At 45.4% G+C, this 25,698-nt stretch overlaps 1 protein-coding gene across 4 annotated transcripts in view; it reads right to left on the reverse strand.

The window, feature by feature from the left end:
* The window catches only part of LOC114847416 (enhancer of polycomb homolog 2-like), a 41,771-nt gene that overhangs the window by 8,505 nt on the left and 7,568 nt on the right, over window positions 1-25,698 (reverse strand). For 2 of the 4 annotated variants that reach the window (XM_055504975.1, XM_055504977.1), the window contains exons 2-3: window positions 7,660-7,811; window positions 2,393-2,541 (exon numbers count right to left, since the gene is read on the reverse strand). In XM_055504975.1, coding sequence (XP_055360950.1) covers window positions 2,393-2,541; window positions 7,660-7,776 — 266 coding nt within the window. In that variant the 5' untranslated portion in view covers window positions 7,777-7,811. The remainder of the gene's footprint in view (window positions 1-2,392; window positions 2,542-7,659; window positions 7,812-25,698) is intronic. The other 2 variants (XM_055504978.1, XM_055504976.1) reach the window with 1 other exon arrangement.

Consider the following 25,698-nt stretch of genomic DNA (forward strand, 5'->3'; position numbering starts at 1 on the left):
CTGCTTTAGTTTTTTTAACCTACAACTATATTGAGGTGCATACTACCACCTAGTATCTAGGGGTAATAATTGTGCCACCAGACTTGTGAGCAACAGCACTAAATACCTTTAACTCTGTTAAGTTTGTGTTAAGGAGTAGCCAATTGCATAACTAAAAACACACTGACAGGCATCACAGCACTATAACCACCAGAACCACAGGTGGCACAGCAATCTGCAGTTCATAATCTTTAATTGTTCATTTTTGTTAATAACTAATTAATAATTTTTTTTTTCACAAGAGGGAACAAAGATGGAGTCAAAGATGTGCAAACTTGCGGACCCTGGTGCTCTGCTTCCCAACTACATTTCTCTACATTCATCCACTTAGGTCTGCAAGGGGCGTCCTGCTGATGGAGGGACCGGCGCTACCGGGAAGTGGTTCCGTCCCTCCCAAGTGGGATGCTCTGCAGTTTTAATTGCATTAGCCATACACACTCGTCCAGGAATCTGGGGGCTCCTTCCGGGGGGGCCAGTAGACGGAGCCTTCCCAATGATGGCTCTGCCTGCTGGACCCCTCGGAGAATTGGCTATCTCCCAAAGTCCCTCATACTTAGCCACATACACATACATTTAGGGCCGGGGGTGGGCTCTTTCACTGGGGCCTAGGGCTGAGGCCAGTTGTGGCCTTGCCCACTGGCCCTGGCGGAGAGATCAACCCCCCAGTTTTAACTGCAAAAAGACATTTAGGGTGAGGGGGTGCACTGTCCGGGGGAGACACCGTCAGCCAGCGGTCGTGCTCCTGGAGGTGTCACCCACCTTCAGTGCACTTTAGTTCCACACACTCACGTCCAAGCTGGGTTGCAGGGTTCTGAGGTACCTTTTCTGCTGCCTTCTGCCTCACCCGGCTTGGGGGGGTTGGGCGGGGCTCGGGAGGAGCTGCGGTCCCTGCCTGGAGCCACATGGACAGCAAGCCGGAGACCTACCCTCCCCACGAATGTGATCGAGCGAATGGTGTGGGAGCGAGAATGTATCTGAGAGTGCATTGGTTTATGTATGATTGACTAGTTTGTTGTGAGAGAGTTTATGGTGTGTGTGTGATGATGTGTGTTGTACATGTGGGTGGGTGTATGCGTCTGTGTTTGTATGCGTGTGGTGCGGTTGGCGTGTGGGGGGTCTGGTTTTTCCGCCCGGGGTACGATGATCGTCTGCCTGGGTGGTCTCTTTTATGCTGACCCCCACCAATTGCTGGCCTTGTGCTGCAGGCCGGTGTGGTGCCAGGGGATGAGGTCGGGCCGATGGGGTAGGCCCTGCTCCGCTCGTGTGGGGGTGGTGGACTGGGGGAAGGTCCCACTCTGGGCACGGGGGCATCTTCTGGCGGGCTTCCTACGGACCGTGGGTCCTCGGGCTCCACTCTTTCAGGCCGACCCTCCCGCCGGGGGGAGTGTTTGCCCCTGGTTCTCATGGGGCGGACAGCGTTGACCCCCGGTGGCCCACTCTGGCCTCGGGTGCTGTCTCTGTGGCTGCTGCAGCTCTGCCTGGGGGGCTCTGTGTGGGTGGCTTGGGTTGCAACACCTGCCCTCCTGGAACTGACGGTGTGTGGGCTCCCTGGCTGCTAGGATTCCTTCCTCTGCTTGTTGGATGGGCGTAGTGGCCGAGCCCCTCACATCACCCTGGCTTCCACAAGTGGCATTGTTCATGCACCAACGTCTGCCTCACCCTTTGGGTGAATAATATCAAGCTACAGCCTTACTAACCTTGTAGTGGGACACTTTCCAAATCCAACTGTAAGTATTACTGATACTTCACTACAAATATCAATAATGTGTGAATATGGAAATTGTGGTGTTGTATGTCATGACTTTTATTAAGTAGTATGGGATATGTATAGCACATATGTATGTATATGATATGTATATATTTGTATGAGTATGTGCACACACCTTAACACTATTATCGGTATTAGTATTAATCTCCAAGGTAAACCACAGTACAAAAGTTGTTTAGTTATGAATGTGTTAGCCTAAGGTACATCCCTGCTTCTTATTTATTTTGCTCCGATTGTTTACTTAACAGATCTGCTTGGTTTCAGCAGCTGGTTGCACCCCTTACCCCCAACCCCCCCCACACCCTCTAGCATACACACCCTAAAGCAGAAACTTAACCTGTCCACCAACACAGCAACATCACATATTTGGGATTAGCTAAATGAACCATCAAATAAACCATAAATCAAGAAGAGTATATATATTATATATATACCCCTCTTGTTAAAGCAAAGCTGTCCATCACAATATGGCATTCAGCGTAAGATATGCAGCTGGAGATGGAGCTGGATTTCGGGTTCAATCTGGTCAATGTTTAATCAATCATAAATTATTACTGCAGTAATAATGGCTCTACTCCGCCTCACCTCCTTTCCACCACCTCCAGTGTGAGGTGTAGCAGCTCCCTCTTTGACTTTTCTCTCCTCTTGATCATCTCTAGGATAGTGACAGTCCGACTGAACTCTCTTCTTAGTTTAAGCATTTTCTCATATGACATCTCATCATTCTTACGGTTCTAAGAAAACCAGACAAAGACAAAAGCAAGCATCAGACAAAAGTCACTTTTGACATACTTGCTAGAATCCTGAACATGTTTTAACATTACAGGCTTTTTGCCATAATCTCCTTACTCCTAGGTCCATTATGTGTGCACAAATACTTAGAAAAAAAACAAAGAGTAAGTGGGCGTATTATACCATGAAATAAAACTACAGGCGGTAAAGTAAGATGTCCAAATAAAGTAGGAGAATTAAACATAGCACATATCATTTTGCACAATATACATTTTACCTGAAAACAAGTTTTATTATTCTAATATAGCGAAATAAACTGGTTTGATTATTTTGCCCTCATACAAATTCCCACCGTATGGATCTTATTTCAATGAGCTCATTTATTTCTTGCATCTCAAATTCTAGTGGACAGACTGTGACGTACAAGCAACAAGTAGTAGTGAGTGAAGGTCAAACAAATGATGATTGATGACAATGTATGAATATCAGAATTTCAAACCTATTGTTGGCAATAGATAAAAAAATGAGTGGAAATGTTCGGTTGTTGTTGTTTTTGTGCCAATTTTGTGAATGTCGGTGCCAGTTAGAACCAGCAATGGAGCAATACATAAAGCGAGAACTATGCTGAATGCTTCAATGCTTGATCCATTAGTAGAACCAAGGAACTTGACCTTTTTATTATGTATTGTTTAATTTTTTATTATTATATAATCGCACCTCATTTTAGTTATGTAGTTTGATTGAAGCTTAAGTTTAAATTATATTGTGGCAGATGTTTTATTAAATGTTCATGTCTTTGTTTAATGAACAGGGCCTTTCCAGAAAAATGTACTCCCTTTCTTTCCAACCTTCCTTGTCTGCATCTTCTCTGTCCTCCGTCTGAAGGCCACATAGGCATCATTGTTGGTTGACCCATCCCTCTTCTCCTGCTTGATCTGAGGAATTAAGGATGGGCCCAAACGTTTTGTCTCTTCCAATAATCATACACTGACTTTAGTAGGTAGTCATCCGTAGTTTTCTCTGGACCCCTCCCCAATGTGACCAGCGATGACATGTATAGCCGGCTGTCATCGCTCCACCGCTGGTTGTCTAGGTGGTGTCCTGCAAACAATGTGGGCTTTGTGGCTAATTGGAGCACTTTTTGGGGAAAACCTGGGCTGATTAGAAGAGACGGCGTCCATCCCACGTTGAACGGAGCCTCTCTGCTCTCTAGTAACATGGCCATGTTGCTTAGTCCCCCCACTGCTTGACAACTCAGAGTGGAGCCCAGGACGCAGAGTCGCAGTCTTACACGCCTCTCTGCATGTTCTCTACAGCCGCGACCCACTCTTAGTCTTAGTTATCGCATAGAGACTGTGTCTGCTCCCCGACTACCTAAACTATACAAGTCACAAACAAATCAAAGAGGAGTGACTTACCAGAATTTAATAAACATCAAAACAGTACCTCTTACGGAACAAAGTAATAGTAAGCTAATAAAGTGTGGTTTATTAAATATCAGATCTCTCTCATCTAAATCCTTTTTAATAAATGACTTGATAAGTGACCATCACATAGATCTGTTCTGTCTCACTGAAACCTGGCTGCAGCAGGATGAATATGTTACTTTAAATGAGTCGACTCCAATGAGTCACATCAACTATCATGTTCCAAGAAGTACAGGTAGAGGTGGAGGAGTAGCAGCAGTTTATAAATCAGATTTATTAATTACTCCTAAACCTAAACATAGTTATAACTCATTTGAGAGCCTCACTCTGAGCCTTTCTCACCCAGACTCTAAAACTCAGAAACCAGTTGTGTTTTGTATTGTTTACCGTCCTCCTGCTCCATATTCAGAGTTCTTAACTGAATTCTCTGAATTCTTATCTGACTTAGTTCTTAGCACAGATAAAGTCATTGTAGTGGGAGACTTTAACATTCATGTAGATGTTGACAGCAACTGTCTCAGCACTGCTTTTAACTCCTTAATAGACACTATTGGTTTTACACAGCAGGTAAATGAACCCACTCATCGTTTTAACCACACCCTAGATCTTGTCCTGACATATGGGGTTGAAATTGATAATTTAATAGTTCTTCCCCAAAACCCTCTGTTATCTGACCATTTCTTATTAACTTTTGAATTTAGCACAACTGACCCTATAACAGCTGGAAAGAAATGTTACTATAGCAGATGTTTATCTGACAATGCTGTTGCCAGATTCAAGCAGATGATTCCATCATCTTTTGCCTCAATGTCTTGCAGATACACAGAGAACAGTCACCTTAATCCTTATGAACAGGTTGACTGTCTTGTAGATGATGCTGCAGCTTCTCTACGTACAATGTTAGACACAGTGGCTCCTCTGAAGAAGAAGACAGTGAATCAGAGGAGGTTAGCTCCGTGGTATAACTCAGACATCCGCAGTCTAAAGCAAAGGACTAGACAACTAGAAAGACAGTGGCGTTCCAACAAAATAAATGTAAACTGCATGGCATGGAAGGACAGTCTAATGAAATATAAAAAAGCACTTTGTGCTGCTAGAAAAACATATTATTCCTCCCTAATTGAGAAAAACAAAAACAACCCCAGGTTTCTTTTCAGCACTGTAGCCAGGCTGACAAAGAGTCATAGCTGTATTGAGTCTACTATCCCCTTAAATCTCAGCAGCAATGACTTTATGAACTACTTTACTAATAAAATTATCATCATTAGAAAAAACATTCAGCAGCGACTTCTTCCAAATGACAGAAAGCACTGTCTAGATCCATCAACTTTAAATTTATTAAATCCTCTGTCTTACCTAGACAGCTTCTCCCCCATAACTCATATGGAGTTAACCTCAATAATTAACTCTTCCAAGTCGTCCACTTGTCTTTTAGATCCAATCCCAACCAGATTACTCAAAGAAGTTCTACCTTTAATCAGCTCATCCATATTAAATCAAACCAACCAATCTTTACAACTAGGCTATGTACCACAGGCTTTTAAGGTGGCTGTGGTCAAACCTCTATTGAAAAAACCAACCCTTGACCCTGGACAACTAGCCAACTATAGGCCCATTTCAAATTTACCCTTTATTTCCAAGATTCTGGAAAAAATCGTGGCTAAACAATTATCTGACCACCTTAGTGGGAATAACCTGTATGAAGATTTTCAGTCAGGATTTAGAAAACATCATAGCACAGAAACAGCTTTGGTTAGAGTCACTAATGATCTTCTATTAGCTTCGGATAATGGTCTAGTTTCTGTCCTTGTCCTGTTAGATCTTAGTGCTGCATTTGATACAATTGATCATCACATTCTATTACAGACACTAGAACATAGAATCGGGATTAATGGAACAGCATTGGGATGGTTTAAATCCTATTTGTTGAACAGATTCCAGTTTGTTCATGTTAATGATAAATTCTCCACACGCACAAGGATTAGCTATGGAGTTCCACAGGGTTCTGTGCTGGGTCCAATTCTGTTTAGCTTATACATGTCTCCTCTAGGTGAGATTATTAGAAAGCATTCTATTAATTTTCATTTTTACGCAGATGATACTCAGCTATACATGTCCTTGGAACCAAATGAAACAGATCAACTAGTCAAAATTCAGGGTTGTTTAAAAGACATCAAATCCTGGATGTCCCAAAACTTCCTTCAACTAAACTCAGATAAAACCGAGATTCTTATTGTTGGGCCTAAAAATCTGAGAGAGACACTATTGAGTCAGATAGCCACCCTGGATGGCATAACATTAGCTTCAGATTCTACTGTGAGGAACCTTGGTGTCATGTTTGACCAGGATCTCTCTTTTACATCATACATTAAACAAATCTCCAGAACCGCCTACTTCCACCTTAGAAATATAGTTAAAATCAGAAGCATCCTCTCTCAGAGCGATGCAGAGAAACTGATCCATGCATTTGTTACCTCTAGGCTGGACTACTGTAACTCCTTACTCATAGGATGTCCTAACAGCTCCTTAAAAAGCCTACAGCTCATTCAAAATGCTGCAGCCAGAGTTCTGACAGGACTTAGAAAGAGAGATCACATTTCTCCTACATTAGCTTCTCTGCACTGGCTGCCTGTAAAATGTAGGATAGAATTTAAAATTCTCCTACTCACATACAAAGTACTCAATGATAAAGCTCCTTCTTATCTTAAAGACCTTATAGTTCCTTATGCTCCCAGCAGAACACTTCGTTCTCAGAGCGCTGGGCTACTTGCGGTTCCTAGAGTGTTTAAATGTAGAACAGGGGGCAGAGCTTTTAGCTACCAAGCTCCTCTCCTCTGGAACCAGCTCCCTCTTCAGCTTCGAGAAGCTGACACACTCTCCACCTTTAAGATTAGGCTTAAAACCTTCCTTTTTGATAAAGCTTATAGTTAGAGATGGTTCAGGTCACTGGCAATTATTGTTAGTCACAGGAACCATCTCTTAGTTAAGCTGCAATAGACATAGACTGCTGGGGGACTTAATTTATACACTGAGCTCCTCTGTTTCCTTCTACCTCCTCTGTCCCATAACCTCCCATCATTGTCCAATGTTTAACTAACCTTGTCTCTTTCTGTCCAGTAGTTGTGCTTCTCTCCTCTCTCCCCCCCCACCCCCACTCTTTCTCCCTCTCTGTCCTCACCCACAGGTATCATTGGACTCAAAGTTTGGTGTCTGTGATGGGCAGCTGCGGATCCAACCATCCTGCCTGCATCCAGTCCCTGGTCCTACCATCCTGCCTGTGCTCTGTTGTTGCTTGTTGCTGTTGCTGTGCTTTTCTATCTCTCTATCCTCTCACCCCAACCGGTCGAGGCAGATGGCCGCCCACATCCAGTCTGGTTCTGCTGGAGGTTTCTTCCTCGTTAGAGAGGGAGTTTTTCCTCTCCACTGTTGCTGTCAAATTAAATGCTTGCTGTATGTGGGATTTGTTGGGTTTAGTTGTGTGAGGTTTTAAACCTTACTTTGTAAAGTGCCTTGAAATAACTTTGTTGTGATTTGGCGCTATATAAATAAAATTGAATTGAATTGAATTGAATTGAATCCTCATTTAGGAGCAGTTTTGCCTCTGAGGCGGTGACCCGCTGTAACCAGAACAGAACCAGTAATCGCACTTTTAAAAATACAGTGTGTTACTTGTTGTGTGTTCAGGTGTTTTACCACGTTTGTGCTGGCCTTCTCCAGCCGGTTCACCATAGTCTTAAATTGCAGAGGTTTAATCTCCATTTCTCCTTTTCTGTACAGTTTGTTGAGCAGAGTCTCGTCCTCAGAGTCCATGTCGTAGTCTGGCTGCTCTAAGTCCAGACCCAGAGCTGCAGGATGGCGCGCACAGGGAGTACACTGATATTTAGTAGTCACCAGATTGTTTATGCAATACTTAAGGTTTTAGAAAACATTCCACTACGTCCATGAACCACCAACACCTAACACAATAAGACATAACATTCAACTGGGAAATTGGTGTATGACATACAATTCAATTTATTTATATCAAATCACAACAAAGTTATCTCAGTGTCTATTGCAGCTTAACTAAGAGATGGTTGCTGTGAGTAGCAATCATTGCCAGTTACCTGAATGATCTCAAACTGTAAGAGGGAAATTATTTTGCACATTTCAATCGCTGTCACAGTTGGAGGTACACAAGAAGGTAGGGAGATTAAAAATAAGAAGGCTAACATTTAAACACTCACATCTAATTACTAGCTAACCTTTAATTATACATGTTATTGCAAAGCTAAATATCAACCCTGGACCCTGGAGAGGAGGAATTATACAGACTGATGGGCTACAGACTGTAGGAAGGCTCTCCGGTGGCGTTCTGTGGAGCACCTAATACTGATCAGCATCTTGCGGAAGGTGCACCTCTGATCAGCCAGCACACTGTGTAGGGGGTTTTGGGACATCCAGGATTTGATGTCTTTTAAACAACTAATTGATTTGTTTCAATCTGTTCCAAAGACATATATAGGTGAGTATCATCTGCATAACAATGAAAATTTACAGAATGCTTCCTCAGTTTGATACCACTGTGTGGACTGAGCTCTGTGATCCACACGGGAAGGACATCAATGCAATCACAGACTGCATCAAGGACTATATTAACTTCTGTTTTGAAAACACTATTCTCCCGGAAGGTGCTGTGTTTTCCTAACAACAAGCCATGGATTACCCCTGATATTAAGACTCTACTGAAAAAAAAGAGGGCCTCAGATTAGCGAACAAAGAGGAGGTGAGGACTGTACAGAAAGAGCTAAGGAGGAAGATCAGAGAGGGGGAAAACCAGCTACAGAAGGAAGATGGAGGAGCAGCTACAACAGCAGAACGTCAGTGGGGTGTTGCGGAGCCTAAAGACTATCTCAGGCTTCAAACAAACCTACACTCAAACAGAGGGGAACCAACAGTGAGCCAACAACCTAAATCTGCACTCCTGTAGGTTTAATTTGTCACCCCCTTGTCCCCCTAAGCTGCAGCATCCTCTCTCGCCTCTCGTACGCCATCATCTTCCTGCTCCATCGTTCCCTGGCCCATCTCGAGAAGCCCAGCAGCAGTGAGGATTCTGTTCTTTGACTACTTTGAAGGCCCAGGACTGCATGTCTGACACTCTGACTGCAGCATGGGAGCCCCCCAGGGGACTGTCCTGGCCCCTTTCCGCTTCACCCTCTACACTGCAAAGTTCAGACACAACTCATCTGGCTGTGTTCTCAGACGACTCTGCAATTGCTGGACTTAATACTGACGATGTTCTCAAATGACTCTGCAATTGCTGGACTTAATACTGACAATGATGACGCAAATACAAAGAACTGACACAGAACCTTGTGGACTGGTGTCAGCAGAATCACCTTCTAATCAATGCAGGGAAGGCCAGGGAGATGTTGGTGGACCTCTGCAGATGTCAGTCTACACCCCCCTCCCTCTAGTGAACATGAACATCCAGTGAGTGGACTGTGATAAGTACCTAGGTGTTCACCTTAACAGCAAACTAGACTGGACTAACACACACTACCTAACAACACAAACGCACTATACAGGAAGGGTCAATGCAGACTCTACCTACTAAAAAGGCTGAGGTCATTTGGAGTGAAGGGAACACTCCTGAGGACTTTCTATGACTCTGAGGTGTCATCAGCCATCCTGTACGTTGTGGTCTGCTGTTCCAGCAGCATCACAGAGAGGGAGAGGAAGAAGCTGGATAAGGTCATTAAGAACTTCAGCTCTGTTCTGGGCTGCACTCTGGAGTCGGTGAGAGAGGTGGGACACAGAAGGGTTCTGACAAAATTCAAATCTATGCTGGACCACAAGACTCACCCAATGCAGGACACACGGTCTGCTCTGGAGAGCAGATTTAGTGACAGACTGATTCACCTTCGCTGTGGGAAGGAAAGACTGTGCAGGTCTTTCCTTCCTGCTGCCGTCAGACTTCATAACGAACACTTATAACATGGTGCACATTTCTACCACACTGCCACACACGCTACATCTTCAGGGCAATTGCACCAGTCACTTTAATAGCTCACTCACTTTGTTTGGTGCAGTCACCTTACCTCCCTGTTATGTGTACATAATTTTGATAGTCTGTGCAGTTTTAATTTCTAATTTCTTATAATTATTGTGTATCCATTTCTTCTGTTTACATGTCTATATGTCTTTGTGCTGTTGCAACATGGTAATTTACCCATCACGGGACAATACATGTATTCCATTCTATTATATTAATATCACCTAGAGGAGACTTATTGTAATGGGAAAAATTGTACCTTCGTGATTCTCTTGTGTTTTTCGCATTCTGCATAGTAATCATGTGCTCTGTAACTGATTAGGCACAGCACTGAACATTCTTATACAAACAATCTCTCTCACTCTTAATTGCCCTGTTGCACATCAAGTGCTGACATTTGATGCTCTGTTTGACTGACTAATTGTTTATGGTCTGTGTCCACCTTTTACACCCCAGTCTCTGGCTCCCTCCTACAGACGTAGACAAAATTGTTGGTACCCTTCGATCAATGAAAGAAAAACTCACAATGGTCACAGAAATAACTTTAATCTGACAAAAGTAATAATAAATAAAAATTCTATAAATGTTAACCAATGAAAGTCAGACATTGTTGTTCAACCATGCTTGAACAGAATTATTTTAAAAAATAAACTCATGAAACAGGCATGGACAAAAATGATGGTACCCCTAGAAACCACTGAAAATAATGTGACCAAAGGGACATGTTAATTCAAGGTGTGTCCACTAATTAGCATCACAGGTGTCTACAACCTTGTAATCAGTCAGTGGGCCTATATATATGGCTCTAGGTAGTCACTGTGTTGTTTGGTGATATGGTGTGTACCACACTCAACATGGACCAGAGGAAGCAAAGGAAAGAGTTGTCTCAAGAGATCAGAAAGAAAATTATAGACAAGCATGTTAAAGGTAAAGGCTATAAGACCATCTCCAAGCAACTACATGTTCCTGTGACTACAGTTGCACATATTATTCAGAAGTTTAAGATCCATGGGACTATAGCCAACCTCCCTGGACGTGGTCGCAGGAGGAAAATTTATGACAAATCTAAGAGACGGATAATTCGAATGGTAACAAAAGAGCCTAGAAAGACTTCTAAAGAGATTCAAGGTGAACTTAATGCTCAAGGAACATCAGTGTCAGATCGCACCATCCGTCGTTGTTTGAGCCAAAGTGGACTACATGGGAGACGACCAAGGAGGACACCATTGTTGAAAACTAATCATAAAAAAGCAAGACTGGAATATGCCAAACTACATGTTGACAAGCCACAAAGCTTCTGGAAGAATGTCCTATGGACAGATGAGACAAAAATCGAACTTTTTGCCAAGGCACATCAGCTGTATGTTCACAGACGAAAAAATGAAGCATATAAAGAAAAGAACACTGTCCCTACTGTGAAACATGGAGGAGGCTCCGTTATGTTTTGGGGCTGCTTTGCTGCGTCTGGCACAGGGTGTCTTGAATCTGTGCAGGGTACAATGAAATCTCAAGACTATCAAGGGATTCTAGAGAGAAATGTACTGGCCAGTGTCAGAAAGCTTGGTCTCAGTCGCAGGTCATGGGTCTTGCAACAGGACAATGACCTAAAAACACTGCTAAAAACACCCAAGAATGGCTAAGAGGAAAAAATTGGACTATTCTAAAGTGGCCTTCTATGAGCCCTGACCTCAATCCTATAGAGCATCTTTGGAAGGCGCTGAAACATGCAGTCGGGAAAAGGCACCCTTCAAACCGGACACAACTGGAGCAGGTTGCTCATGAGGAGTGGGCCAAAATACCTGCTGAGAGGTGCAGAAGTCTCATTGACAGTTACAGGAAGCGTTTGATTGCAGTGATTGCCTCAAAAGGTCGTTCAACAAAATATTAAGTTAGGGGTACCATCATTTTTGTCCATGCCTGTTTCATGTTTTATTTTTTTAAATAATTCTGTTGAAGCATGGTTGAACAACAATGTCTGACTTTCATTGGTTAACATTTATAAAATTTTTATTTATTATTACTTTTGTCAGATTAAAGTTATTTCTGTGACCATTGTGAGTTTTTCTTTCATTGATCGAAGGGTACCAACAATTTTGTCCACGTCTGTATCTGATTCCTCACCAGACCCTAGGCCATAAAGCCTAGTGCATCTTGTCTTTAAAGCTTGGTGTCCCTTCCTTCCTCATAACAAGGCACCAATGATGCAGAAGTGAGAATGTAAACTTTCTTAATCACGGCAAGATAAGGAGACGCGCGCGATCTGATTGGTCCAGAGGGAGATTCCACCGGAATCAGGGAGAAAGGCAAAGACGACCTGAGAATGAGGTAATCTCAGCATTATACCCCCGCAATGTATGTTCTGATCTTCCCAGCTGGCTTTTTGATTTGCTTTCCTCATTATCTTTATTATTTCAATAAATAGCACAAAAGGATGCCTCTCTCATCTGCCTTTATTACAAAATTTCCACCACAGTATAGACTGAACAGAGTTAGACCAAGCACAGAACCCTGTGGTACTCCAAAGCTAATCCTTGTGCATATGGAGGATTTGTCATCAACTTGATCAAACTGGAATCTGTTCAATAAGGATTTAAACCATGCCAGTGCTGTTCCTTTATTTTATTCCGATGCTATGTTCTAGTCTGCGTAATAGATTGTTGTGATCAATTGTATCAAATGCAGCACTAAGATCTAACAGGACAAGGACAAAGACCAGACCACTGTCTAAAGCTTAGAAAAGATAACAAGTTTACCATTTATCTCTGAGAATCTTAGAGATAGATTGTAAACTTGAAATGGGCCTGTAGTTGTCTAGTTCTTCAGGGTCCAAAGTAGGTTTTTACAGTAACAGTTTGAACACAACCACCTTAAAAGCCTGTGATACGTAGCCTATATGTAAATATTGGTTGATTTGATCTAATATGGACGAGCTGATTAAAAGGTAGAACTTCTCTGGGTAATCTGGTTTGGTTTGGGTCTAAAAGATAAGTGGGCGACTCCATAATAGTTGTGGGGGGAAAGCTCTTTAAGACAGAGGACGTGGTAAGTTTGGTGATAATTTCATTAGTAAAGTAGTTCATAAAGTCATTGCTGCTGAGATTTAAAAAGGGATAGTAGGCCCAACACAGCTATGACTCTTAGTCAGCCTGGCTACAGTGCTGAAAACCTGGTGTTGTTTTTGTTTTTCTCAATGCAAAATATGTTGTTCTAGCAGCAAAAAGTGCTTTTTTAAATAATACAGAGATATATAGGGCAGTTACTGCCCAGTCAAGGCAGGTGCTCTATGCCAGTGGTCCCCAAACCCCAGGCCATTGACCAGTACTGGTCTGTGGGTAAATTGGTACAAAGCCACGAAAGGATTATTAACTTAACATTATTTCCGTTTTCTTTATTGTGTGATTCTGAACAATGTTTTATTTTGTAAACCGGAAACTCTCCACTACATCCATCTATGACTCATGCTTGACATGTCAAGTGTCATGATCTGTGTTTTCGTTTCTAGTTGTTTCCTGTAGTCACACCATGTCCTGTTTTATTTTGTAAACTTCCTGTTTCAGTCAGTCGTTTCACTAACCGGTTCTCAGTATCCACACCTGTCCGTAATTAGCAATCACTCATTAGTATATAACCTCCAGCTCTCTCAGACTCAAGCCGCCAGATTGTCGTGTTTCATCAGTGTCGCTTGTTTCTTCAGCGTTCGTGTTTCATCAGTGTCGCGTGTTTCTTCAGCGTTCGTGTTTCATCAGTGTCGCGTGTTTCTTCAGCGTTCGTGTTTCTTGTGTCTCCGAGTTTCCCGTGTTTCGTGTTCCCGTTTTGCCTCATGTATCCTGCCTGACCCTGGACTACTATTGACCGTGAGTTTGTCTCATCCCTGCCTGTACTTTTGCTGAGCCTCCTTGTGTACGAACCCTGCCTGGACATTGGACTCGAGATTGCCTGCTCCCCTTGTTACTGCTTACCGAACTCTTCCGTGTATGACCTGGACTGCCTGACCCTGCTTTACCTAATAAACCCGTGCTTTACCATAATCCTGCCTCCGTGCTGTGCATGTGGGTCCGCCGCCTGCCCCAAGCCTGACAGAACAATCTGGCCACACTTGGACCCAGCCAGCACTTAGCCTCTGGTCAGGTCAGTGACTGTTTTTTTTTTTTCCCTTGTTTTCGTACGGCGAATATTCTTCTCCCGAGGGAGCATGGAATTCACCTGCGCCGAGCTACCCAGCGACCTACGTGATTATTTCAAGATCCTCGCGGAGGATTACAGACGGGCGATTAACCCGGAGAACCAGCGTAGCGCCGTTGAGGTGGCGATATTGACGCTGGAGGACGATGACAGCGCGTTAGAGCGCCCCAGCGTTCGTCGCCTCTATGAGCGGCTGTGCGCGAGGCACGAGGAGTTAAGCGACGCGCTCCGCACCACGCCAGCGCCGGTCGCACCGCCGATGGTTTCGGTTTCCTCCTCCCAGCCCCGTCGGACCGTCGTGTCTGCACCAACCTGCCCAGCTCCATGGTTGTTCCGCTGGGAGGATTTCCTGCACTCACGCGGTCCCCCGTCTCCAGTTCAGCCGCGCGCTGTTCAGTCTCCAGTTCAGCCGCGCGCTGTTCAGTCTCCAGTTCAGCCGCGCGCTGTTCAGTCTCCAGCCCAGCCGCGCGCTGTTCAGTCTCCAGTTCAGTCGTGTTTTGCCCAGTCTCCAGCTCAGTCGTGTGTTGCCCAGTCCCCAGTTCAGCCGAGTGTTGCCCAGTCCCCAGTTCAGCCGAGTGTTGCCCAGTCCCCAGTTCAGCCGTGTGTTGCCCAGTCCCCAGTTCAGCCGTGTGTTGCCCAGTCCCCAGTTCAGCCGTGTGTTGCCCAGTCCCCAGTCCAGCCGAGCCCTGTTCAGTCTCCAGTCCCGTCGAGCCCTGTTCAGTCTCCAGTCCCGTCGAGCCCTGTTCAGTCTCCAGTCCCGTCGAGCCCTGTTCAGTCTCCAGTCCAGCCGAGCCCTGTTCAGTCTCCAGTCCAGCCGAGCCCTGTTCAGTCTCCAGTCCAGCCGAGCCCTGTTCAGTCTCCAGTCCAGCCGAGCCCTGTTCAGTCTCCAGTTCAGCCGAGCCCTGTTCAGTCTCCAGTCCAGCCGAGCCCTGTTCAGTCTCCAGTTCAGCCGAGCCCTGTTCAGTCCCCAGTTCAGTCGAGCCCTGTTCAGTTCCCCGTTCAGTCGAGCCCTGTTCAGGTTCCAGTTCAGTCGAGCCCAGTCCCGGTCTCAGCCCAGTCGAGCCCAGCCCAGGTTTCAGCCCAGTCGAGCCCAGCCCAGGTCTCAGTCCAGTCGAGCCCAGCCCAGGTCTCAGTCCAGTCGAGCCCAGTCCAGGTCTCAGTCCAGTCGAGCCCAGTTCAGTCGAGCCCCGCTCCAGTCGAGTCCAGTCCAGGTTTCAGTCCAGTCGAGCCCAGTCCAGGTTTCAGTCCCAGTCCAGTCGAGCCCAGTCCAGTCGAGCCCAGTCCAGTCGAGCCCAGTCCAGTTGAGTCACGCTCTGGTCCAGCCGAGTCTAGCCCATGTTCCAGTCCAGTCGAGTCACGCCCCAGTCCGGTCCAGTCACGCTCAGTCCTTGTCCCAGTCAGAGGGCACCGTCCGTCTGACAACTGTTAGATCCACCCAATCAGGCCCGACGTCTCCCCCGTCGAGCTCGGCAGCTGTAAGCTGTCATGCCACCTCCGGAGGGGACGCCGTTCCAGTTCCTGTCGATCCGTTAGGGGTCGTTCTTGTTCCTGTCGGCCATGTTGCGGCCGTTCCTGTCGGCCATGTTGCGGCCGTTCCTGTCGGCCATGTTGCGGCCGTTCCTGTCCCCGTTCCTGTTCCTGTCGGCCAAGTAGATGCCGTTCCTGTTCCTGTCGGCCAAGTAGATGCCGTTCCTGTCCCTGTCGGCCATGTTGAGGTCGTTCCAGTTCCTGTCCCTGTCCCTGTCGGCCAAGTTGAGGTCGCTCCAGTTCCTGTCTCTGTCGGCCAAGTAGATGCCGTTCCTGTTCCTGTCGGCCAAGTAGATGCCGTTCCTGTTCCTGTCGGCCAAGTAGATGCCGTTCCTGTCCCTGTCGGCCATGTTGAGGTCGTTCCAGTTCCTGTCCCTGTCCCTGTCGGCCAAGTTGAGGTCGTTCCAGTTCCTGTCCCTGTCGGCCAAGTTGAGGTCGTTCCAGTTCCTGTCCCTGTCGGCCAAGTTGAGGTCGTTCCAGTTCCTGTCCCTGTCGGCCAAGTTGAGGGCGTTCCCGTCGGCCAAGTTGAGGGCGTTCCCGTCGGCCAAGTTGAGGGCGTTCCTGTCTCTGGTCCCGTTCCCGTCGGCCAAGTAGAGGGCGTTGCTGTCTCTGGTCCCGTTCCCGTCGGCCATGTTGAGGCCGCTCCAGTTCCCGTTCCCGTCGGCCATGTTGAGGCCGCTCCCGTTCCTGTCGGCCCTGTGGCGGTCGTTCCAGTCCTCGTTCCTGTCGGCCCGAGAGAGGTCGTTCCAGTCCCTGTCTCCCTCGGAGCCGCAGCGCCCGCCGGCCTCCAGGAGGAGGCGGCGCCAGCTGCAGCTCCTGCGCACCTCCAGGAGGAGGCCGCGCCAGCTGCAGTTCCTGCGCACCTCCAGGAGGAGGTCGCGCCAGCTGCAGTTCCTGCGCACCTCCAGGAGGGGGTCGCGCCAGCCGCAGTTCCGGCGCACCTCCAGGAGGGGGTCGCGCCAGCCGCAGTCCCGGCGGACCTCCAGGAGGGGGTCGCGCCAGCCGCAGTCCCGGCGGACCTCCAGGAGGGGGTCGCGCCAGCCGCAGTCCCGGCGGACCTCCAGGAGGGGGTCGCGCCCGTCGCAGTCCCGGCGGACCTCCAGGAGGGGGTCGCGCCCGTCGCAGTCCCGGCGGACCTCCAGGAGGGGGTCGCGCCCGTCGCAGTCCCGGCGGACCTCCAGGAGGGGGTCGCGCCCGTCGCAGTCCCCGCTGCATCTGTCCCTGGCGGCCCGGCTCCGGCCGCACCTGCATTGGTTCCTGTCTCTCGTCGCGGTGGTCCAAGGAGGACGCCGCTGGTTCCTGTCTTTCGTCGCGGTGGTCCAGGGAGGACGCCGCTGGTTCCTGTCTCTCGTCGCGGTGGTCCAGGGAGGACGCCGCTGGTTCCTGTCTCTCGTCGCGGTGGTCCAAGGAGGACGCCGCTGGTTCCTGTCTCTCGTCGCGGTGGTCCAAGGAGGACGCCGCTGGTTCCTGTCTCTCGTCGCGGTGGTCCAAGGAGGACGCCGCTGGTTCATGTTTCTCGTCGCGGTGGTCCAAGGAGGATGCCGCTGGTTCCTGCCTCGTCCTTGGCTCGGCTGTCGGACTGGTGGCCTCGCCCTCGGCGCATCCTGCTGCTTGGATGGCGCTGCCTCCTGCGGCGCCGTCCGCCTCGACTCCTCAGCCTCCTGGATCAGCGTCCGCCAGGAGGACATCGCCGTTGGGGGGGATCCCCGTGGACGCTGGCCCAGCCCAAGGGCACTGGGTGTGCCCCTCTGCCTCAGCGGCGGCTGGGCAGGATCTCGCCGCGTCTCCACCCGCCTTAAGAGGGAGCGGCGTTGTTGTTTTCCCTGGTCGTGGACTTTTGTCGTGTCATGTGGACTCTTGTTTTGGCCCTCCTCCGGTCCTCCCTCCACCCACCCTGCTCGTTTGCCTTGAGGGGTTGGGATTCGGTCCCTCCTCCTGGGACCACCCTCCGCCCGCCCTGGTTTGGGGGGGGGGGCTTCCGTGGGCGCCGTGGAAGGCGCCATAGGGGGGGGGGGTACTGTCATGATCTGTGTTTTCGTTTCTAGTTGTTTCCTGTAGTCACACCATGTCCTGTTTTATTTTGTAAACTTCCTGTTTCAGTCAGTCGTTTCACTAACCGGTTCTCAGTATCCACACCTGTCCGTAATTAGCAATCACTCATTAGTATATAACCTCCAGCTCTCACAGACTCAAGCCGCCAGATTGTCGTGTTTCATCAGTGTCGCTTGTTTCTTCAGCGTTCGTGTTTCATCAGTGTCGCGTGTTTCTTCAGCGTTCGTGTTTCATCAGTGTCGCGTGTTTCTTCAGCGTTCGTGTTTCTTGTGTCTCCGAGTTTCCCGTGTTTCGTGTTCCTGTTTTGCCTCATGTATCCTGCCTGACCCTGGACTACTATTGACCGTGAGTTTGTCTCATCCCTGCCTGTACTTTTGCTGAGCCTCCTTGTGTACGAACCCTGCCTGGACATTGGACTCGAGATTGCCTGCTCCCCTTGTTACTGCTTACCGAACTCTTCCGTGTATGACCTGGACTGCCTGACCCTGCTTTACCTAATAAACCCGTGCTTTACCATAATCCTGCCTCCGTGCTGTGCATGTGGGTCCGCCGCCTGCCCCAAGCCTGACATCAAGACGCTTGCCTCAGTCACATGTCGCGCTACATTAAAACCCCCAAGCTAGCAAACTATTTTTTTCTTCAGTGTAAAAGAACCAGTGGGGAGACAGAAGAGCCTACAACTACAAAGAATAAGCAAGCTGTATTTAACAAACAATACCAGGAGTCCTACTTGAAACATATTTCTTACGACAGGTTGTTCCCACACACCAGGCCCGCTCTGCATAATATGTAGCAACCAGCTCTAACAAGGCAATGAATATGGAGTCAAACTAGATAAGCATTTCCATAGGAAAATGCACAGTGAATGCTGCCATGCTGAATGTATTCCTGGAAAATTGCTGAAAGTAGCTAAAATATTTAAGACAGCTGAAAATAGCTGAAGAATGTAAAAACAGATGAATGTATTTAAAGAGAATGAGTTGTTTAACGGTAGGTAAAGAGGGCCATCACTGACACACTCTGTGTCAGAGCCCATGTGACTAGGTAGTGAGTCACATGGGCTCGCTGACCCTGCTCCTGCCTGCAAGGCCGAACAGTTCCTATGAGTCTATGAGTGACATCCACTGTTACAATGTTCCACCGCTATGTGCTTGGATTTACTACGTGAAAGGACGAGTATCATTGTTGCGGTCTCACCGAAGGAAGCAATAAGAGACATCAACAATACAATAAGACTGTTTCAGATCCTTCTCAAATGTGGCGAAGCTTTGTTTAATAACAAAAAAAAAAAAAAACTAGTTCAAATATTGTTTGCACTGTAACGTCACCAAAAATTACAGAAATGACAGTCATATTTAACAAGTCAAAACCAAAATTTAAAACTTTTATTTTGAAGGTATTTGGAAGAGGTGTGTGTGGACAATTGCTAAACTGTAAAACAGTCTTATTAATTAGCAGTCATTACTCATTCAGAGAGATAAAAATGACTACAAAACCTGATGATCGGTGCTTTTATTTTGAAAGAATATGGAAGAAGCACGTGTAAATAGATGTTAAATTATAAAATATTCTCATTAACTACTCAAATCAGTTGAAAGCAGAAATAGTTATTTTTAGCTAAAGATCTGAATTGGTGCTTTTATTTTGAAAGGATTTGGAGGAGGGGTGTGTGCTTAATAGCTCAACTGTAAAATAGTCTCATTAATTAGTCAGCAAAAATAGTGCTATTAAAGCTGATTATTTGGATTGGTGCTTTTATTTTGAAAGGATTCAGAGGAAGTGTCTGATTAACTACAAAAAGTAATTTCCTCGAGAAATTACGTGGGAAAGCGGATCTGATGCCGCAACGATGACGAACGCTGATTAAGCTGCTAACGTCAAAAAGTTGACTACGAACAACAAAACGTTGACAAAGATTAAAATGACATTGATTAAAAAGATGGCGATTTAAAAGATGATGACTGAAAAGATGACCAAGGTGAAACGATGACAAGATTATAAAGAAGCTTGTAGCCACTGTCGCAATTTCAAAATATGTCTCCTCCTGTTTTTTTCCCCAGACGTCGAAAGTTATCATTAGTCTATGGGAGATAATCAGGATCTCTCTGTGCTTTAGTGACTAAAGTATACATGTGAGGGTATAGCCAGACACATGATTAAAAAGAAGACAAGTGTGACTACAATTTACTGAAAAAAATTGATAGTTGATGTGACTCATTGGAGTCGACTCATTTAAACTAACATATTCATCCTGCTGCAGCCAGGTTTCAGCGAGACAGAACAGATTTATGTGATGGTCACTTATCAAGTCATTTATTAAAAAGGATTTAGATGAGAGAGATCTGATATTTAATAAACCACACTTTATTAACTTACTGTTACTTTGTTCTGTAAGACAAACCATTTTTGATGTTTATTAAATTCTGGTTAGTCACTCCCTCTTTGATGTGTTTGTGACTTGTATAGTTTAGGTGGTCGTGAAGCAGACACAGTCTCTATGCGATATCTAAGACTAAGAGTGGGTGGCGACTTGAGAGAAAATGCAGAGAGGCGTGTAAGTATGTGACTCTGCGTCCTGGGCTCCACTTGTCATGGAGTAGGGAGACATAGTAACATGGCCATGTTGCTTAAAGTTTAGTGAATGCTGCGAACTAAATAAACAATCACGATTTCACAGACCAAGCTTTCTGCCCGTGTCTTTGGTATTGGTGACATCTTGAGACTCTGCACTGGGCGTCTGTCTCCTTGTAGACTGATGTTGTTTAGCAAGAAGCACCGTTATTCTGCACTGAAATCCAAGCCTATCTAACAGCTGCATTACATATCAGGCTGTTTAAAAACATTGTTAAAGTAAATATGCTCAGCTAAAGCAAACATGTTTTTTGTTGTCTGATAAACGATCACACAAAATTATAACGCCAGCGTTACTGGAACATGCCCACCTTAACTCCAGCTGCATAATAACATAGCAAAGAGATGCTGAATATGTCATTCATCACAATCAGCGTTATATTGCTGCTATTGAAGTTTCTTCAAATTTGACACTTTAACAACACAGCAATGTTTCTGTAGAAAGATATTTGTGAGCTAATTTATAGTGACAGTAGCACAGATGGGGCTTAGGTAATACTACCGTATTTTCTGGACTATAAGCCGCTACTTTTGTCCTCATGCTTTGAACCCTGTATCGTGAACAATAGTGCGGCTAATTTGTGGACTTTTACTAGCTTCATGCTGCCGAACACGGCTGAGATGTTTACACCGTGCAGATCCGACCGAAAACTGCTGAGGCTTGCGTGTTGTCTGCATCCTTAGTCATTGTTATGCATTAGTGTTGAGAATCTTCACTTTGCTTTGGTACCAGTGTTACGTTACAGGTCTTTTTATTGTATTTTTTTTAAAAGACGCACCCATATTTGATTGACTTGCTGACTACGTCGAATGGACAGAGCCAACTCCTCTTTCTACCTTAATTAAATAGCTATTTTGACAAAAAAAAATGTAAAGACGTTTTACTCATTTTTACGTGCAAAACGATGCAGAAGAAAAGCCAAAGCCAAAGAGCACAGGCGCTTTCTGCACACGCTCAGAAACAGGTGGAGGAACGCGATGCTGTGAGAGAACGCGAGAATCTGCGAGAACAGCACGAGAAATTCAACAAGGCGGCGCGACACCGGTAGTAAACAACAGCGCGACAAACTATCCGCCAATTTAAATAAATAAATAACTACCTTATTTTACGGAAAATAATCAACCACCCTACCATTCTGGATAACACCGAAGCAAGTTTCGAGTACATCGACGAGTGCTTCGAGCGTCTGGTAATGGGGAAAAAGGAGACAGCTCCCAACAAGCGTTCCCGTCCGTCTGACTCACCTGAGTCACCTGGAGCTAGCTCGGTGGATAAAAACATCACGGATATCCTGAAGTCAATAGAGAAAAAAATATCAAGCTTCGACGCGCGTCTGGCACTAGTGGAACTCCTCCACAAAGAGTTTATGGCCCTCCGCGACTCCCTGGAATTCAGCCAGCAGCAGGTGATTTCTCTCGCCACCGAGAACGAGGCCCTGAAGGGAACGGTCCAGTCCTTGACGGAGGATGTGGCTCAGCTAGCGGCCGAAAATAAAAAAATAAAAGAAGACATCATCGATCTGCAGGCCCGCAGCATGAGGGACAACCTGGTGTTCTCGGGGATTCCAGAACAGGCGGAGGAAAACACGGAAACCACAATTAAAAACTTCCTTAAACAACAGAGGAAGATTCCAGTGGACGCAGTGGACAAGATGGCGTTCCACCGTTCGCATAGACTTGGAGGAAGACGACCGGATGGCCAGCGCCCCCGACCCATCGTTGCCAAGTTTCATGACTTTAAGCAGAAGGAACTGGTTAAGAGCCGGGGCAGACAGCTGAAGGGAACCGACTACAGCGTCAACGACCAGTTCCCCAAGGAGATCCTCGACCGCCGCCGCCGACTGTTCCCCATCCGTAAGAGGTTCATGGCAGAAGGCTGCAGGGCTGTCATCAGCGTCGACAAACTGTACGTCAACGGAGAGCTCTACCGGGACCGGGAAGCAACTCCGTGGCTGTACTAGCAGGTGGTATGTAACAAAAATGGTTTAATATAAAAGGTTTGTTAAAAAAATAATAGATGCAATGCAACTATGTGTTATAACTTTACATCCAGTATTCAGACTCGTTCTCTCGCACATGTTTCATGTCAATGTTTATTGTCAATCTAATGTCACTTACTCACTTTGCAAAGCGCTCACCATACTTAATCACTCACTTTCCTTTCAGTTTAATTTTCCTTCCCTTTACTCTTTTTCTTTCACCTACTTTCACTCCACACTGTCTACATCCTTTTCTCTATTCTTCTTCCACATAGTCAGCCAGCTATGTAGCCCTCCAGCAGCCACACACAAACATCTACTGCACAGGGGAAACACGTGCACATACATAGATAACACACAACTCAGAATACACAGGTATTTAAGGTTAGCCACACACCTAAAGTATGTCACACTACATACAAACAAGACTAGTGATCCACAGCAGTCAGGTAAGATATGACACCACTGAAGATTGTCACTTGGAATGTACGTGGAATCAATAAGAAGGAGAAACGATTTAAAATATTTAACCATTTGAAAACCCTACAAGCAGACATTGTTTTACTACAGGAAACTCATATTCCCAAAATTATAAATTACACTCTGGCATCAGCAGAGTTCCCACATGCTTACTTAGCCGGTTACAATTCTAAACAAAGAGGGGTCGCCATCCTGATAAATAAAAAGATTAATTTTACTCATAACGATACCATTGTAGATCCAGAAGGGAAATATATACAGTAATCATTAATATCTTGATAGGAAACATTGAATATTGCATAGCTAATGTGTATGGCCCAAATGTTGACGACCCCTCTTTCTTTCACAGCTTCTTCACATCACTGTCTGCTCACTCTGGTTCCAAACTTATAGTAGGAGGGGACTTTAATTTAGTATTTAACCCAGAGTTGGACAGGCTAAGCAAAGCTGTGAGCAACAGGAACTGGCAATCAGTACAGACCTTAAAACAGTACATGGATGACTTCGGTCTCTGTGACACATGGCGTTCTCTTCATCCTACATCCAGGGAATATACCTTTTTCTCGCTAGTTAACCACTCTCACTCCCGTATAGATTATATTTTAGTAAATAACTCAGTCTTACAAGATGTCTCTGACACCAATATTCACTCTATCACAATCAGCGATCATGCACCAATGTCCATTTCGTTGATTAAGACAGCCACACCATCAACCAGGAATTGGAGGTTTAATACATCATTACTCAATGATCAAGACTTCATCAGTTATGTCAGGAGAGAATGGAAAACCTTTATAGAAATCAACGATACACCGGAAATCTCACCCTGTGTTCTTTGGGAGACTGGGAAGGCAGTTATGCGCGGTAGAATTCTTTCATATTCATCACACAAGAAAAAAAAGGACATGTTACTTGAATTAGAATTAGAGCAAAAAATAAAATCTCTAGAGATTAAATATGCTGCCTCTCCAACCAATGATAGAATACTAGAAGACCTAAAGAATCTAAAGCTGAAATTAAATAATATAATTGATTGCAAAACTCAGTTTCAGATAGACCAATTACGCTGGGAGAACTTTGACCATGCTAACAAATGTGGTAAATTTCTAGCTAACCAATTAAAAAATAATAAAGAAAAACAAATCATCCATTCAATAACTAATAAGGAAGGCAACATTACTCGTGATCCCCATGAAATAAATGATACCTTTAAACTTTTACCAAGAGTTATATACGTCCCAAATAGAACCATCTACCTCAGCCATAGAGGCGTTTCTGAATAAACTAGAACTGCCAAAGGTAAAGGAAGAACAATCCACAACTCTAGACTCATTGTTATCTTTGGCAGAACTACATGAAGCTCTGCAGGAGATGCCCAAAAAAAAGCTCCAGGACCAGATGGATTCCCAACTGAATTTTATAAAGAGTTCTGGTCCATGCTGGCTCCCAGCTTTTACAAAACGGTAGCTGAAATTAAACAACAACATTCATTACCCACAAATATGAATTCTGCCTTCATAAGCCTGCTCCAAAAACCAGGAAAAGACCCTACACTCCCATCGAGTTATAGACCAATTTCACTAATAAGTGTAGATCTAAAAATAGTGTGTAAAGCACTTGCTAGAAGATTAGAAAAAAATCACTCCATATATAATTCACCCTGATCAAACAGGCTTCATTAAAAGGTAGACAGTCAACAAACAATAAAAACAGACTAATCAACTTAATTGATTATGTCACCACCCATAAAGTAGAGTCAGCCATCGTCTCTTTAGATGCAGAAAAAGCTTTTGATAGAGTAAACTGGAAGTTTCTTTTAGCCACTCTGCACAAATTCGGCATTGGGGAAACATTCATAGACTGGATCCAAATATTATACAACTCAGCAAACGCTGCAGTCAGAACAAACAACCAGATCTCACCAAGGTTTAATCTGCATAGAGGGACAAGACAGGGCTGCCCACTTTCCCCATCACTATTTGCAAGATTTATTGAACCTCTAGCCGCAGCAATAAGACAGCATGAAGGAATTACTGGAATATCGACCAAATCAGTAAATCATAAAATAAGTTTATATGCTGACAATGTGTTACTGTTTCTCCTGGAGCCACAGACGTCTCTTCCTACAACTATCAGCCTCATAGATGAATTCTCAGGACTTTCAGAGTACTTTATTAACTGGACCAAATCTATAGTGCTGCCACACAACCTTAAGGTGACTAACATCTCTTCTACCACACTCCATTCAGGGAACATTAAATACTTGGGCATTGAATTGTCGTCTAGGCTATCAGAGCTTATTGATCTAAACTACAATCCATTATTAAAACAAATAGAAGCCAACCTCAAAAGATGGCAGTCCTTACCCATTTCACTTATGGGAAGAATTGCCACCATAAAAATGATGATCCTGCCAAAAATTAATTACATACTCTCAATGATTCCAACTCAGCCAGCCCATGTGTGGTTTAAGACATTAGACTCCTACATCTGACAGTTTTTGTGGAAAACCAAGCCACCACGAATTAGTTTAAAAACTCTTCAAAAATCCAGACGCTGCTGCGGCCTAGAACTACCTAACTTCCACCACTATTTTCTTGCCAATAGACTGAACCATATCCTCAAATGGATAAAACCCATGCCAGCAGACTCCTCCTGGATAGACATCGAACAAACATTTTGTGGAAATATTAAAGTTGCAGATCTGCCCTTTATCAGCCCCAAAATCAAACATCATAGTTGTTACCAGAACATTAGCATAAAAGCATCTCTGCAAGCCTGGTGGGAGTTTCTTAAAATTAATGGGTCTTCGCTTACTCTTTGCCAAAACACACCTCTCTGGAACCA

This window comes from Betta splendens, chromosome 21, assembly GCF_900634795.4.
Source record: "Betta splendens chromosome 21, fBetSpl5.4, whole genome shotgun sequence".
Taxonomy (NCBI): domain Eukaryota; kingdom Metazoa; phylum Chordata; class Actinopteri; order Anabantiformes; family Osphronemidae; genus Betta; species Betta splendens.